General features: G+C 42.0%; 1 protein-coding gene across 1 annotated transcript; it reads right to left on the bottom strand.

Moving 5' to 3' along the window:
- Positions 1-301: 301 nt before the first annotated feature.
- Positions 302-16,659, bottom strand: LOC127654255 (GATA-binding factor 2-like). Its single transcript, XM_052141370.1, has 6 exons — positions 16,570-16,659; positions 15,893-16,148; positions 14,334-14,879; positions 13,348-13,490; positions 1,878-2,003; positions 302-1,212 (listed from the first exon to the last, which is right to left on the bottom strand). Exons 2-6 carry the CDS (start codon positions 16,146-16,148, stop codon positions 979-981), a joined length of 1,305 nt encoding a protein of 434 aa, XP_051997330.1. The 5' UTR covers positions 16,570-16,659; the 3' UTR covers positions 302-978.
- Positions 16,660-16,876: the final 217 nt, after the last annotated feature.

Here is a 16,876-nt window from a genome sequence, read left to right as displayed (position 1 = left end):
AGGCCACAAGTCATCCTGAACACAAAGCCTGAAGACTCTCTCTGCTCTTTCTTCTTTATCTCATCTCTCCATTTCCACTTGTCTCTCTAGTGTCCTGCTCTTCATTCACTGCTTCAGTCCAGTCAGGATGCTGATAAGCTGTTTAGCCGTGTGTGTTTGTGTAAGACTCTGTAAAACATGTCCTTTTTGTCTAAATATGTTTGCAGCATATCCTCACTCGCATTTTGTAACTTTTTGCAAATAAGGCAAGGAGTCATAAGATATAGTGTTTAAATAATTTATTAACCAAAATCCAGGTACACAGTAAAAAAGTGTGTGTTCTGTTTACATTTTATGTGTGTAAATATGTGTGTGTTCAGAGAAGATACTAATGTTGATATAAGCATTTTTATATAAAGCTTGAAAATATGAATAAAGAAATAAATAAATTAAAGCAATAATTATATAATAACAAAATGGTTTAAAGAGAGACTTGCAAACTATTTATAATATGATCTTTAAAATCCTAATGCAGTTGAAACAGGACGCCAGCAGTCGTTATGTGGGGGAAGACGTTCTCCTTCCTTTTTCACAGTTCCATAAAATACAGTGCAGTATTAGATTAGGGATTAGATTCAATGAGGCAGGTGTGGGCATAAAGGGGATTTAATCTGGCATAAAATTGTTGTACTTGTGATTATGATTTGAATAAATATGGTCTATTTATTATTAATTGATAGTGCCTAGTTAATTCGTTAAACTCTTGGTGTACAGTCAGATTCTATGTTGTCTTAAAATACATTTTGACAAAACGAGAATCCACTAAATAAAGCGCAGACCAAGACAATATATAATTTCATATAAAAAATTGAACAAAGCATTTTAACAACATCTTACATAATGAACATTTGGACTAATATTTAAGGCTGAATCATTAATAAAATGGATGCTGTGGTTCATTAGGTATGTTTTAATATGTGTTTAATATGGTATTGTCTCTCAAATTATGGCAGTGACTAAATTGGTGTGACCGAATGCAGAATGTAATTGTAAGGGTGGGGTCATATTGAAGGGGTGGGGCATAGTGGCCATGTGGCTACAGGTGGATGGTTTATCATGCACACAACTGTCAAACTGTGGAAAATGTTCCACTATCCTCTTCTTAGGCTTCCTAGACATTTTCCTATTGCGGGTCTGAATCCCATCTTTCTTCATTGTAAGGGGGCGGTTCACCTGAATGCAAAAAATACAGAGATATCGTACACCATTTGTACAACAATGAAACTAAAGGTTTCTATTTTGGGGGGATTTTCTCCCCAATTTGGCATGCCCAATTCCCAATGCTCTCTAGGTCCTGGTGGTGGCGTAGTGACTCGCCTCAATCCGGGTGACGGAGGACAAATCTCAGTTGCCTCTGCATCTGAGACAGTCAATCCGCACATCTTATCACGTGGCTTGTTGAGCAGGTTACCATAGAGACTTAGCGCGCATGGAGGCCAACGCTGTTCTCCGTGACACCCACACACAACTCACCACGTGCCCCACCAAGAGCGAGAATCAGCGTGACACTTCCCACCCTAGCAACCGGGCCAACTGGTTGCTAAGGAAGCCTGACTGAGTCATTCAGCATCTCCCCGTCATAGCCAGCAGATTCAACATAAAAAATAGCAAATTTTTAAGTACAAGCTAGGTAATTTAAGCAATTCTTGGGCAATTGTTCTCAGTTCAATCATAAACAATTCTTTGAGAACCCTTACAAGTCCTCTAACAAGTATGCATTTAGGAAAGGCATATAAAGTACAGTATATGTGTAATTAAATATCCAAATAAAAACCACGATCATTCTAGATCATTCAGTTTGGTGGGCTCTGTCTATACAAAGTTCCAGTGCCACTTACGTTGTGTAGTTTGTAGTACAGACCACAGGCATTACACACAGGTTCTCCATTGGCATTACGTCTCCAAAGTGTGGTGGTGCCTGTATGGCAGTTGGCACAACAGGTTCCTGCTCGACTAGATGCTGACTGCCACATACATATCACACAAAAACACAGAGATAAAATGCCAAGACAATGGACAATGACAGAACATAAAACTTAAGAACAAAATAATTTAAGTAGGTCATGCAGGAGGGAAAAAACAGTTTCACGTCCGATATTAGGAAGCCTGTAGCAAGATTTGTATGCTCTGGCTTGAAAGTTGAAATGGCATGTAGAAAAAAAGGTTTTTTTTTTAAGTTATTAAAAGTAAATGTTATTTAAATTAATTTTAACAGGAAGAGATTTTTTGTCTCCATTAAAACACTGAAATTTAAAAAAGAATATGACTGAAATTATATGATAGACATAATGTTATGAAAATAATAAATATTTAGATTAGACCTTTAAGCTTTGCAATATATATATATATATATATATATATATATATATATATATATATATATATACACAGTACTGTGCAAAGTTTTAGGCACTTGGGAAAAATGTTGCATAGTGAGGTTGTCTTCAAAAATAATGACATAAATATTTTTCATTTATCAATTAATGTCATACAAAGTCCAGTAAACATAAAAAAAAACTAAAAAAAACTAAATCAATATTTGGTGTGACCATCTTTTCCTTTAAAACAGCACCAATTATACTAGGTACACCTGGATACAGTTTTTCTTAGTTGTTGGATCTATTTGCAAAAGTAATGTTTGGGAGCCTAAAATGTATATTTCCTATTGACACACTAAAACTGAAAATATAAATAATCATCTTAAGACAAATGTTTTTGTGAAGTATCTAGTGCCTAAGACTTTTGCACAGTACTATATAGAAAGGTTTGGGGAGTAACGGAATACATATAACGGGATTACGTATTTAAAATACAAATATAAGTAACTGTATTCTACTGCAGTTACAATTTAAGTAATTTAGAATACAATTACATTCAAAAAGTATTTTGATTACTGAAGAGATTACTTTACATTTTATTGTCATTTGTTTCATTTAATATTTAGTCCTTTCAGATGGAAAAGTTTGAAGTAAGTTTGGAGCAGAATAAATAGAAATAAACAGTGTGTAAATTGTCAGCTTTACGCTAAACTAAAATGCTATTTCTAGCCATTTTACATGCACATGTTACCAGCACAATCATATTTTTTTATCAAGAAAATTCACGTTAGATTATAATTTCTTTTTTCTATTAAGATCTTTGATATTAGGACAAAAATCTTATTCTTGATCACAATTTTTTAATTGTTTTCCAGTAAAAATATCTAAAAATCCTTAAAACAAGATCAATTTGATGAATCTTGTTTTAGAAACAACACTGCACAAGATATTTATGTTTTTCAGATAATGTATTTTTAACATGTGTATTTTGTCTTACTGTACTGACAGAGGTTTTATAGTCAAAACAAGTGAAAAAAATCTACCAGTGCTGAAGAAGTAATCCAAAGTATTTAGAATACATTACTGACATTGAGTAATCTTACAGAATACATTACAAATTACATTTTACAGCATGTATTCTGTAATCTGTAGAGGAATACATTTCAAAAGTAACCCTCCCAACCCTGTGTGTGTGTGTGTATATATATATATATATATATATATATATATATATATATATATATATATATATATATATATATATATATATCAATCATGTACAGAAAAATATCTCCTCAGAGCTTAATGTTAACAGTAGGACTTTTTTATTTGTTATGAAGCCAATGTAATTAAGAAATAAAACAAAACAAAGAAACAGCATACTGGCCTGGTCAGAATCTTTGTTATTATCTCTAAAATTACGCCCTTAAACAAACCATAATTTAACGTAATTATAGCATATACGTGACTCGTTTAACGCCTTTCCCATCTCTTATATATTTTTGCCTGTCTTGTGGAGAGGTGCTCAAGGAGCTATTGTAGACTCTCCATATGTCAGAAAAATAGAGTGAGAAAACAACCGCGAACGGAAGCTCTTCCGAAGTTCGCGAAGTTATCGGTACCGGACAGACATCCTGCCACGGAAATAAATGGACCGACCTGTCTCGACAGGCCCTCTTGAAATATACGACCTGTAGCTGACTGGTGCACCAGCGCTCGTCACACACTGAATAAAAGCATGAGTTCCGAAGCTTGTCAGTCTAATTTACAGCTAATACATTCAGAAAGAGGGTCATACAAAATCCATCGAGGCAGCCACTTTCAAGCTGATTTATTAGGTGTTTTCCTTCATTTTTTAGTCACGATAGCAGTTCTGCAGATGTCTGCATAGCAGTCCCCTCATCAGATTATAATAAGCCTATAGCCTACTTGAAATATTTATTTGAATGGTTACTAATGTTAAAATATTTTCTTCTCTTTACTCATATCTAATCACACAAATGTAGTTTTAAAGTAGGCTTTGCAGAAAAACAATAATGTTCCTTGCTGAGTGTAGTTGTACTACTATTTTAATAAAAAAAAAGTCCATCAAGTTGAATTGTGTAATATTTAACAAAACAGAATTTCTAAAACTGTATTTATTTTTGTTTATTTGATTAAAGATTACTTCATTTTGTTGACATTTTGGAATGAAAATTAAAATGCTTTTTTTGACTAGACTATATATTAAATGTGAACTAATTTATGCAACTGACATTAGTTCGGGGGGTGCACACCATCATTTGCCTATTTTTTTAAAACACTGACGGATAATTCCAAATGGTACGTCCCTCAAATCTGCTGATTTTTAAATGAAAACTAGGGAGACCATAGTCATCTTTTCACATACATGTCCTCTTTTTTGGACCTTAAAAAGCAGATTCCCAGATTTGTCTGTTTTCATATTTAAGTGCTTTCTATCATCATCATCATGCATTGTGTACGTATTGTGAATAAGCTGTGAACCGGAAGTCTGTATTCTGGATTTTATTCATTGAAGGCGAAGCTCCCAGAGGTATATCTCAGAATGATATTACTGAGTGTGATTTTGTTGAGCAGATGAATGAATGAAAAAAAAAAAACAGGATTAATATTCTCTCTGTATTTATCATTAATTAATAGTATTATTTATCATTATTACTGTTTTTATTGTTAATATTATGATCATTAACAGCAACTACAACTCTAATTCAGCAAATATGAATCAGAAATTCATTAAATATATAGGTTTTGCGTGTTCAGAAATAAATGACTTATGTATTTAATCACACGTTTACTGTAATTCCAAAAGCTTGGATGCAGTGAAAAGGCATCTTCAGTGGTCCATCACATAAACACACAAGACTTTCTCTTTCTATTTCTCTGTTATTCTCCAGTCTCAATACATATTCTCTGTCACTACCACCATCATATACTTATAAAATGTCCGTAATTTTAACAGTAAAATACTCTAAAAGTGCTACTGTAAAACATTTTTATTGGTTAACTATTAGTTACCTTGAAATATATGGTAAAAAGTTATAATATATTTAAAAATAAAATGCTGAAATGCTAAAAAATTTATTTTAGAAGTAAAAAGTATGATTTTCCTGTATAATTAACGGTAAAAATGTATACTATGTTTAATTGATACTATTAGTACATGTACTTTTTAAAGGTAAATTATTGTTAAAATTACATTAAAAAACCGTAATTGGGTTTCCCTATCGAGAGGTCTCTCCTATTGCGTAAGTAGCTTACGCTATGGGAAAACTCCGTTTCTCGAGAAATATTGAAGTCTTTATGTAAAACGCATTGCAGCTGCACAGCAGACAGTAATGAGCGAGGCAGCTCGGTCATTGGCTGTGCTGCGGCAACTGCTCGAACCAATGACGGGCGACTCTGAACGCAGCGACCAATGGGCGCTACGCATGCTTCAGCGGCTCAGAGCCCGCCGAAATTAGCATAGCCAGGCTATATAATGGGCACCCCGTCATACGAGTTCCTTTAGATTTAATCTCCTTCAGCGAAGACCTCCTTTTCGCTGGATCCTCCGGATTGTTGGAGTCTTTCGCCCGCCGTTGACAAGCCTACAGCAGGACTGCTAAGAGGACGCCGGCGTCTTCAGCCGCCTTCGAAGCCTTCTGCTACGCCATCCGGCGCGCATCACTATATCCTTTTTACTAAGCTACTTTGCAATTGTTCGCCTTTGTGACACTTTTTGTATTTAGTAAAAGAGCAAATTCGAGGCGTTGTTCCAAATGCCTTCGACCTGCGCCTCGTGCAGAGGCCTTCTTCCTGACAGGGACCGTCACATTATCTGCACTCGCTGCCTGGGACCTGACCACGCAGAAGCTGCTTTCACTCGAGGCGGATGCCCCGAATGTGACTCCCTGGGCCTCAACGAGCCAGCTCGCTCGCCGCCTTCGCCGCGAACGAGCCTGCTACCACCGTGCTGCCGTCCCTCTGTTAGAGCCGTGCAAGAAAAAGTGCCGCCACGGAGGCCGCCAGAGCACGCGGACTTCAGTGACGCCACGCCGGGCCAGTCCCGCGTGCTTCACCACCACCCGAGAACTCCCGCCGCCAGTCCAATTCACGCAGACGGACCAGCACCCCTCCAACAGAGCAGTGGGTCTCATCTCGTTCGGCGCGCCAGGGGACGACGGTGAAAAGGATGACAGCCTTTCCAATTGGCGCTGCATCCGACGACTGGCCGGGCTCGGCCTTCGACCCCGCGCCGTCGACATTAGCGGACACGAGCACGGGCACCAGCACGGTAAGAGAGTTCGCTGAACGCTTCACTGCAGCGAGCAAAACGTGTAAAACATTACCCAGTCCCCTTACAGGCGGCTGGAAATGTCTGTACAGCAGTCAATGGGCCAGTCACAGAACTCGCTCACCTGCAATCAAACGCCGTTTTCACGGCAACACACAGAAATCACAAAAAGAGTCATTTTCTGACTGTGTCACTAAGGGGTCACATGTCCACACTAAAGTGCGCACTCCCACATATCAATACTGTCCAAACAGTGCCGAATACTTTCCCAGCTCGAGCTGGACGCCCCATAAATGTAGATCGTGTGCCTATTGTCATGTATGCACCACTACACACAAGCACTGTTCCCACAGTTATAAATACTTCCCCAGTAAAAGCGGGAAATACTATAAATGTAGCACGCGTGCCTGCTGTCCTGCACGCACCCCTACACACAAACACTGTATGCATGGCCAAAAACCCCACCGCTAGCGGGAGGCTTTATGAAAGTGGCGCGCGTGCCTACCACAGTAGATGCACCCCCACCCATAAGCGCTGCCCATACAGTTCCAAACAGATCTCTGGCTCACGCCGCGAGCATCACAGATGCGACGCGCGAGCCAAGAAACTCCCCGCTAAGAGCGGGAAGCTTTAGGGAAGTGGCGCACGTGCCTATTACAATGTATGCACCCCCACCCGTAAACACTGTCGTTTCAAACATTTCTCCGGCTCTTGCTGCGAGCATTACGGAGATAGCGCGCGTGCCTGTAATCTCACACGCACCCCTGCACTCGGCACTCAACACAGCTGCTGAGCGCGCGCCCGCGCCTCTGAGAGCTGTAAGCTCAGTGTTAGCACATTTTCTGCCTGTGTTACTAAGGGGTCACTTGTCCACACTAAAGTGCGCATTCCTGCAGTTACAAACACTGTATGCATGGCCAAAAACACCCCGCCGCGAGCGGGAGGCTTTATGAAAGTGGCGCGCGTGCCTACTACAGTAGATGCACCCCCACCCATAAGAGCTGCACATACAGTTTCAAACAGTTCTCTGTCTCATGCCGCAAGCATCACAGATGCGACGCACGAGTTAAGAAACTCCCCGCTAAGAGCGGGAAGCTTTATGAAAGTGGCGCGCGTGCCTATTACAATGTATGCACCCCCACCTGTAAACACTGTCTATACAGTTTCAAACATTTCTCCAGCTCACGATGCGAGCATTACGGAGATAGCGTGCGTGCCTGTAAGCTCACACGCACCCCTGCACTCGGCACTCAACACGGCTGCTCAGCGCGCACCTGCGCCTCTGGGAGCTGTAGGCAAAAAGGCAATTTGCCGGTGGGGCCCATACGTCACTGCGACACGCCCCCAGCCAACATTCAGCCCATATCTGTGCGAGCAAAAGCCTGGGAAAAAATCCCCGACATGCCAAAATGGGTTTTGAACATAATAAAACACGGTTACTCACTTCAATTCGCCACGAGACCACCCCGCTTTTCAGCGGTGGTCGAGACGAAAGTGAGGAAAGATGTGTCACATGTTCTACGCACCGAGGTGCTCAAACTGATAGAGAAAGGCGCTATAGAAACTGTTCCTCCCTCTATGAGCGAGGCGGATTTTTACAGCCGCTATTTTCTCGTCCCGAAAAAGGACGGTGGCCTCCGCCCCATCCTAGATCTCAGACATCTGAACAAAGCTTTAATGATTCGCTCGTTCAGAATGTTAACAACCAAACATATCCTCGCGCAAGTTCGCCTCGGGATTGGTTTCTATCAGTGGATTTGAAAGACGCTTACTTTCACATTCGATAGCGCTCATCACAAGCCTTTTCTGAGATTCGCTCGAGGGACAGTCATACCAGTACACAGTACTACCATTCGGCCTATCATTGGCCCCCGTACATTCACGAAATGTATGGACGCGGCACTTTCCCCTGAGACAGCGGGAGTGCGAATACTGAATTACCTCGACGATTGGCTAATCATAGCACAATCAGAGGGTCAGTTAATGACGCACAGATCTTGGATTATCAGCCATCTAGAATGCCTGGGTCTGAGAATCAATTTTGCAAAGAGCGTGCTATCCCCCAGCCAGAATATCTCTTTTCTGGGAATAGTGCTAGACTCAGTGCAGATGACAGCGCGCCTCTCATCAGAGCGTGCACTCTCTATTCGACGCCTTGCAACATCATTCAGAACGGGCGCACAAGCCCCGTCAAATGATTTCAAAGAATGCTCGGTCTCATGGCCTCGGCATCAGCGGTACTCCAGCTAGGATTGTTGCACATGCGTCCTCTCCAGCGCTGGCTCAAGAGCCGTGTCCCCACTCACGCGTGGCGCTCGGGCCACTTTTTGATCAGAGCGAATCACGGCTGTATAAAAGCCCTGACGCCCTGGAAAGCCGTCAACTGGTATCAAACCGGCGTGAGTCTGGGCGTAAATACGCGGAGAAAAATTATCACGACAGATGCCTCCAAAATAGGATGGGGGGCCCTTTACGAGGGCAGGCCTGTATCCGGCTTTTGGTCAAACCCGGAAAAGCGCCTACATATAAACTGTCTGGAAATGAAAGCGGTCGCCTTGGCTCTCAGAGCCCTGCTTCCGTACCTGAAAACGAACACGTCCTGGTCCGAACGGACAACATGACGGTAGTTTCGTATATAAATAGCCAGGGTGGACTCAGGTCGAGCTCCCTGCACTCTATGGCCAGGGAGCTCATTTATGGTCACAACACCACCTGCGCTCGCTGAGAGCAGCGCATGTGCCAGGCGCCCTGAACCAGGGAGCAGACATGCTGTCCAGAGACAAGGTTCTCCCAGGAGAATGGTCTCTCCACCCCCTGACGGTTCAGTGGTTATGGCAAAACTTTGGCGAGGCAGAGGTCGACCTCTTCGCCTCCAGGGAAAACGCGCAATGCCCCCTTTTCTTCTCAAAGAGCACGGACGCGCCGCCCAAGTCTGGCCGAGCCGCCCCTTGTATGCTTTTCCCCCGATCACGATGCTACCTCAGGTCATCAGTCGGATCAGGGAAGTGAGATGTGCAGTGCTTCTGGTAGCCCCACTCTGGAACAACCAAACGTGGTTTCCAGAACTGATGCAGATGATGCAATCTGCCCCATGGCCGATTCCGTTGAGGCTAGACCTCCTCAGGCAGGCCAACGGGATGATTCTTCATCCCCGCCCCGATCTGTGGGCCCTCCATGCATGGCCCCTCAACGGGTTCCCGAGAACCTCCCCAGTGGAGTTTTGAGAACCATCACTGAGGTGCGAGCACCCTCTACGAGGCGCTTATGTGCCCAAAAGTGGAAAGTGTTCAGTGACTGGTGTGATACCAAGAGCTTGAACCCCAAATCGTGCGAGATACCAAGTGTACTCGCCTTTTTGCAAGAGCTGCTGGAGGCGGGCCACACACCCTCCACGCTCAAAGTCTATGTGGCTGCCATAGCGGCGTCACACAATCCTGATAAAGGACGTTCATTAGGGAAAAACGACCTAATCATTCGTTTCCTAAGAGGCGCTAGGAGGATGAACCAGGAGGATGAACCTCGGTGCCGATCTGGGACCTGGCCACGGTCCTGGACTCACTCAAGAGTGCCCCATTCGAACCTCTCCGAACCGTGCACCTTAAACAGCTCTCGCTCAAAACTGCGCTCTTGCTGGCGCTCGCCTCAGTCAAGAGAGTGGGCGACCTGCACGCGCTGTCATCAAGCGCTGCTTGCCTGGAATTTGGACCTAACGACTGCAGAGTTGTCCTTAGGCCAAAGCACGGGTATATTCCTAAAGTGCTCTCCACACCCTTCAGAGCACAGGTGATATCTCTGGCAGCGCTATCGTCCCCAGCAGACGAAAGCGACGCTAATTTACTCTGCCCGGTCAGGGCGCTCAGAGTATATTTGGAACATTCTGCCCTGTTCAGACAGACGGAACAATTATTCGTATGCTTTGGCGGCCGCACTAAAGGTCTCGCAGTCTCAAAGCAAAGAATATCGCGCTGGATAGTGGATGCTATAGCGCTAGCTTATGAAGCCAAGGGCCTTCAATGCCCTTTAGGCGTCAGAGCTCACTCTACGAGGAGCATGGCCTCCTCGTGGGCTTGGTCGAGTGGGATACCCATTGAAGATATTTGTGCGGCGGCGGGCTGGGCCTCGCCTTCGACATTTATCAGGTTTTATAACCTACAGGTCCCCTCATTGCATTCCAACATTCTATCAGCCTGACTGTAGAATGGACTGGAGTATGTATATGCTGAGCATTATCTCCTCCCTTATAAGGTCCGTCTCTGACCGACTTAGAGGATTTTTTATGCATATCAGTACATAGAAAAAATGCATTCCAACATTCTATCAGCCTGACTGTAGAATGGACTGGAGTATGTATATGCTGAGCATTATCTCCTCCCTTATAAGGTCCGTCTCTGACCGACTTAGAGGATTTTTTATGCATATCAGTACATTGAAAAATGCATTCCAACATTCTATCAGCCTGACTGTAGAATGGACTGGAGTATGTATATGCTGAGCATTATCTCCTCCCTTATAAGGTCCGTCTCTGACCGACTTAGAGGATGTTTTATGCATATCAGTACATAGAAAACTCAGTACATAAGATATGTGCTTGTGTTTGTACTATGAGCGCCCCACTATGGACCACCTTGGAAGGGCGCTCTATACTATCCCATTATGTAGCTCGCCGTTGGCCGGCTCATGGAATAATCACTTTGCTTTAAGGCTCAGGCATCTGCCTCTGGCTTTATAGAGCGAAGTCAGCACGCACGGCATTTTACATGGTGTTCCCATAGCGTAAGCTACTTATGCAATAGGAGAGACCTCTCGATAGGGAACGACTCGGTTACTAACGTAACCTCGGTTCCCTTAGAGGAGGGAACGAGTATTGGGTAAGCTGCCGTGATTGAACCTAATGGAACTCGTATGACGGGGTGCCCATTATATAGCCTGGCTATGCTAATTTCGGCGGGCTCTGAGCGCGCGAACACGAGGCGCGCGCCCATTGGTCGCGCGTTCAGAGTCGCCCCGTCATTGGTTCGAGCAGTTGCCGCAGCACAGCCAATGACCGAGCTGCCTCGCTCATTACTGTCTGCTGTGCAGCTGCAATGCGTTTTACATAAAGACTTCAATATTTGTTGAGAAACTGAGTTTTCCCATAGCGTAAGCTACTTACGCAATACTCGTTCCCTCCTCTCAGGGAACCGAGGTTAGGTTAGTAACCGAGCCGGTTTCCAGAATTCCCTGTATGACCCATTAAATTTCATTACGTTTTATGGGAATAGTAAAGTTTCTTCTTATTTTTAATAGAAGTTATGTACTTTGAGCTGTTCTGTGTTATATTTTATGTCGTTTTGTTCGTGTTTATTGCATTATTTAATTTCACGTGTTACCCTGATGGTGTTTAGTGTTTGTGTAAGTGACACTAAGCTCTGTGTCTACATGTTTATTAGTCATTGCTCCTAGAAGGGCCACTATTGATGAATTTCATGTCATCATGTGCTCTTCTGTAATTACTTCAGTGATTACCAATACATTATAAAGTGTAAAGCAGATTTTTACAGTTTCAGAAGGTTAAAGATGCTATATGTAATATTTATACTGTACTAAATCATAAAATAACCATAATATGTCATTAGAGAATTGGAAAACATGCTAAGTTGAAATACTGGCTTCTCCGATAACAATGCTACAGCCAGTATATTCTACTTTGAAGTTTCCATTCTGGGCTGAAATTTCTGTTTATATTTTGACCTGTGTGATCCCGCCCACTGCCCACTCACCAATAGTATTTCAACACCGCCAGGTTGGCAGATTTGAACAAGTTTGCTGGCATACATCACTGCATGCTGCAGTCATGGAAGCCAGCAAATGAACTGGATCAAAGATAACAGAGTCCACCCGACTTAAAAGGCCTTGCCATCCATCTAAAAACAACCATGACCAGAGGTGTAGTAAAACAAGGATACATATTGGAGATGCCTTTGGAAGATGGAGACAGCTTAATGTCCAGAAGTCCTTTAAAACAGATGCTGTGTTGGCTATATTTGCATGTCAACATTCTGGCAACCCACATGAGCTTCGAGTCTGGGGCCAGGCAGACAACTCTTCAATATTTTTAATTTGGACTGTAGTACCCATTTCAAATGCTTGTTGTCAATCTTACATATAGCACCTTTAATGTATCAAGTTTATAATTTAATAATAAAAATGGTAATGCACCGTAAAATATACAGGCATCAAAATGACATCCCGTAAAGCTTGAAACGTGGTTACCGCATTTTTCACAGTAAATCTCTAGCAAACACAGCTGTCGGTAATTTACCCATACATTTTACGGATTTCTATTTTACAGTTTACATCACATGGGCACAATGTTAGTAGTCACTATTTAGAACCTTTACCATTTTAACTGTAAATGTTATTACTGTCAAGAGCTTTACATACACAAGCAGTGTTTTTTATTGAAATGTATCACCTGACTGTCTAGATGAAGAATCCTTAATGCTTCTTTTTTTCTTTACCCTTGTCATGGGGTGAAAACTTTGGCATTTCCCAAATATATGGGCAAAATGCAGGTTAAAGGTTAGCAGGCAAACCTTTATCAATGGTTTTCTTCAGTTTGTTTTTAGAGCAGTGTCCTAAAAGATGTTCGTGTTGCAACTCTGTTTGTGCTTGCAAGCGTATGCAAAAGTGTACGTGTCTGTGTCTGGCACTTACCAGTCGCCGCTTGGGTCTGATAAGTGGTCGGTTCTGGCCATTCATCTTGTGATAGAGTCCACATGCATTACACAGATAATGACCTGTTCCATCCCTCCGCCACAGAGGAGTTGATGTTGCTCCACAATTCACACATTCACGCCCTTCCACCATATATTATCCACAGAGATGCACGAAATGATAAGAAAATAAGTTTAAGCAACTTATTCATACTGAGTCCAATGAATGCGTAGTGTGGTTGTGCACTGAGACATCGCAGCTAACATTATGTAATCTTTTTTGAGAATGTGTGAAATAAGTTTTCACATCACAATATTATATAACACAAAAGGACAGATGTGCTAACTTCAAAACTGTTCCAGAAACAACACCATTTGGCACAAGGTGCGCACCACACACTTCCTTCATAACATCTTTCAACAGCATGCAAGATGATTCTCTGTCCATCTTCGTGCAAAAAATGTAAACCTACATGATCATGTCCATAAACAAATACCAATGAAGGACACATACAAAATATGATTCTTCACTTCTGTGAGTGCTATGTTATAAGAAGTAGTGTGCAAATGAACTGCACCTGAAACATTCAAAAAAATAAATAATTTGTTTTACATTTTATATTTGTTTTGTTTTTTTACTGTACAGGTGCATATCTATAATACAGATGCATAAACTGTGCCTCTTGTGATAATCTAGTCATCAAATTATAATAGCACTTGACACATTACAGTGTCCGCATAACTTAATATACTGTAATTTATTGCAATAACAATAAAAGTGGGTGTTTGCAAGCTGCTCCATAAAATAATATAAAGTAGGCAAGTAAGCCTACATGTTCAATACTAGCCAATTACTGGAGCATGACCACTTAATGTAATAACACTGTTATATGAACACTGTAAGTGTGGTCCTAATTGTGTAAAATAAGAAGATGTTTAAAGCTACACATTCCACATCTGACAGTGAACTGTGAACTCTGAGTTTACCTGAGAAAGCACGGCTTTTGCTTTTTGACATCATGTTGTTTGCACTGCTCTCGAGCAAACTTCTGGAATGAAACATACTGCTGGACAAGTCGTGTGCTCCCGCAAAAGCATAATCAGAATAAGAAGGTAGGCCTATATGTGATGTAGTCTGTGCCAGATTACTACGGATTGGACTAGAGCACTCCATTTTCATCCCGTCGACAAGCTGCATATGGTACTTCCCAGTATCTCTTACAGCAGCAGCACACGCTGGGTCAGGGGACGCGTCCTTGGGTGGAGTAGGGGGTAGGCAGTAGAGCTGAGGGCTGCAGTCTTGTGTCATTGACAGGCAAGGCATCGAACCTGGGGCAGGTGTACTGGTGCCCATGTAAAATCCATTAGAGTTTTCAGCGCCTGCTGAATGTAGAACCGCTTTACCCAGGTGGCTGACTGCCCATTTGTTGTGGTGTTGGACCGCCGACAGGGTCGACTTGCTGTTCTCCAGTAAAGAATGTCCTTGAGAGTGGATAAGGTGGGGACGACACATTGAGCCACCCGTAAGCCGTGCTGCAAAAAAGAAAAAAAAAATACAATTTTGTAAACACTTGAAATGTAACTGTGTAGAGTCAGACTACTCCATGACAAAGGTGGTCAAGACACCTGGCTATTACGTGAATAGGCAACTTTTTATTCTAACTTCTTTGCGTTATCAAACTACTTTTAACCACAGTAATAAGTTATAACATAGTTATAACAATAGTATAACAATAGGGTCTATTATAACAATTAAAACAATAGATAAATTATAGTTATAATTTGATGGAAGAAAACAAAACGTGTAAAGCCTAAAAGTTTTTTTTACTGTGGCTCAGTTGGTAGAGTGGGTCAGCCACTTATCGCAGGATTGGTGGTTCGAATTCCGGCCACATGTCTCCACATGCCGAAGTGTCCTTGGGCAAGACACTGAACCCGAAGTTGCTCCCAATGGGAGGCTAGCGCCTCTGCCGCCATTGGTGTATGAATGTGTGTATGAATGGGTGAATGTGTCACAGTGTAAAGTGCTTTGAATACTGTTAAGTTTACAAAGGCGCTATATAAGTGCAGACCATTTAAGAAAACAAGAAAATATGCGTAAAACCAATATATTTAAATCTACGTAAATGGCTATCAAACTAAGTGCAAATTTGCTGAAATGCTGAATTCAGTGTTTATTGAATATAGAAAGGAAAAGTGATAATTTCAGAATATTAAGACAGAATTAAACCAACATAACATTAATGAATCATTTTTATTAACGATTGAAAGATTTTAAACTGTACACATTCTTTTGGAAATTAAGCTTGGAGATAATAATGGATGTAAAAAAAAAAAAAAAAAGGGAAAGAAAAGAAAAATAACAAATAAAAATAGCACTAGCCTATTTTCCATACCCAGATGATTTAATAAATATGACCGACAATTTTATGGAACGTGGATTGAAAACCTCAATTTATGCATAAAATGTAAGCACTGAAAACTGGATAAAAGGCAACTATTAAAAAAAATTCCTGTAAGGACAATAATGCTCCAGGCCTACTCACCATGTGTTTGACTATAAGAGATTCGTGCACGAGTGTGAGAGTGGGTTCCATGTGTGTGATAATAGGTTTTTCCTTGAGAGTCCAAATGTCTGAGAAATACGTCCACCTCATCTGGTGGTAATAACGGGGCTCCGGGCTCCATATATCCCGAGCCATGATGCCCTAAACCAGGATGAGGAGCCACTGAATCTGGGGTACCCATTAAGGCTGAATGATGAGCATGCATCATCCACCGGGGTTCCGCCGGGAGCTCCATCTGTAGATGCGGTTAAAAAAAAAGTTCATGCAAGTTCATCCAGCTTGAATGCTTATTTCCCAAATGTGTGCCCTCTCTTTCCCCACCGTTACACATAAAATGCTTTAGTACACCCCTGAAAGCGTAAACGTAAATGAATATATAATAAATACAACGTTGAGCGGAGAGGAGAGGAGTTCGCGTGTCTGCTGTGTGTCTACGCGGTTAGACTCAGTCTTAAGTTTCAAGAGGATGAGCGCGAGCGATGCCCTCAAAGATTAAGATCTCGCGCCTTAAAAATACCACAATTAATTACTGATTTCCTCCGCTATATATGCTTGGGTGAACTGATTCACATGACATTGTTACGACAGATACCCTAATATCTTAAACAAAATCCTGTTATTTAGGTGGAACATTTAGTCCATTAACAACAACCGACCTTCTTATCTGTCACTCCAACTCCATGGCAGAGCTGTAGCACGCGTGTATCAGACCACTTTCTTTTAACTCGTCCGTACAAGGATACGCTTCGGGAAGGACTGACACAGGTACTCGAACTACTGGTCAAAGAGCCTATATGCAAAAGACTTTATGAGACAGGGGCCAAGGGTTGACTCCTCCCGCCAGGATGGAGCTTTTCTAGCCAATTAGAGTCAGTCCCGTTTCCAGCTTGACACCTGAAACTCCACTTAACATTAGGCAGCTTCTCATCCATTCGTTTCTCTATAAGTCTTAAATAAAGGGTG

This window comes from Xyrauchen texanus, chromosome 13 (assembly GCF_025860055.1).
Source record: "Xyrauchen texanus isolate HMW12.3.18 chromosome 13, RBS_HiC_50CHRs, whole genome shotgun sequence".
Taxonomy (NCBI): Eukaryota; Metazoa; Chordata; class Actinopteri; order Cypriniformes; family Catostomidae; genus Xyrauchen; species Xyrauchen texanus.
Note: the sequence above shows the minus strand (reverse complement) of the source record. Positions and strands in the feature narration are given on the sequence as shown.

Bases quoted from the DNA above. Each gene is read 5' to 3' on its own strand.
- LOC127654255 (XM_052141370.1), bottom strand. From the start codon at position 16,148: ATGGAGCTCCCGGCGGAACCCCGGTGGATGATGCATGCTCATCATTCA. The intron at 2,004-13,347 runs GTAAGTGCCAGA...TGTATGTGGCAG, and splicing joins TCAGACCCAAGCGGCGACTG to TCAGCATCTAGTCGAGCAGG. The intron at 1,213-1,877 runs GTAAGTGGCACT...TTTTGCATTCAG, and splicing joins TGTACTACAAACTACACAAC to GTGAACCGCCCCCTTACAAT.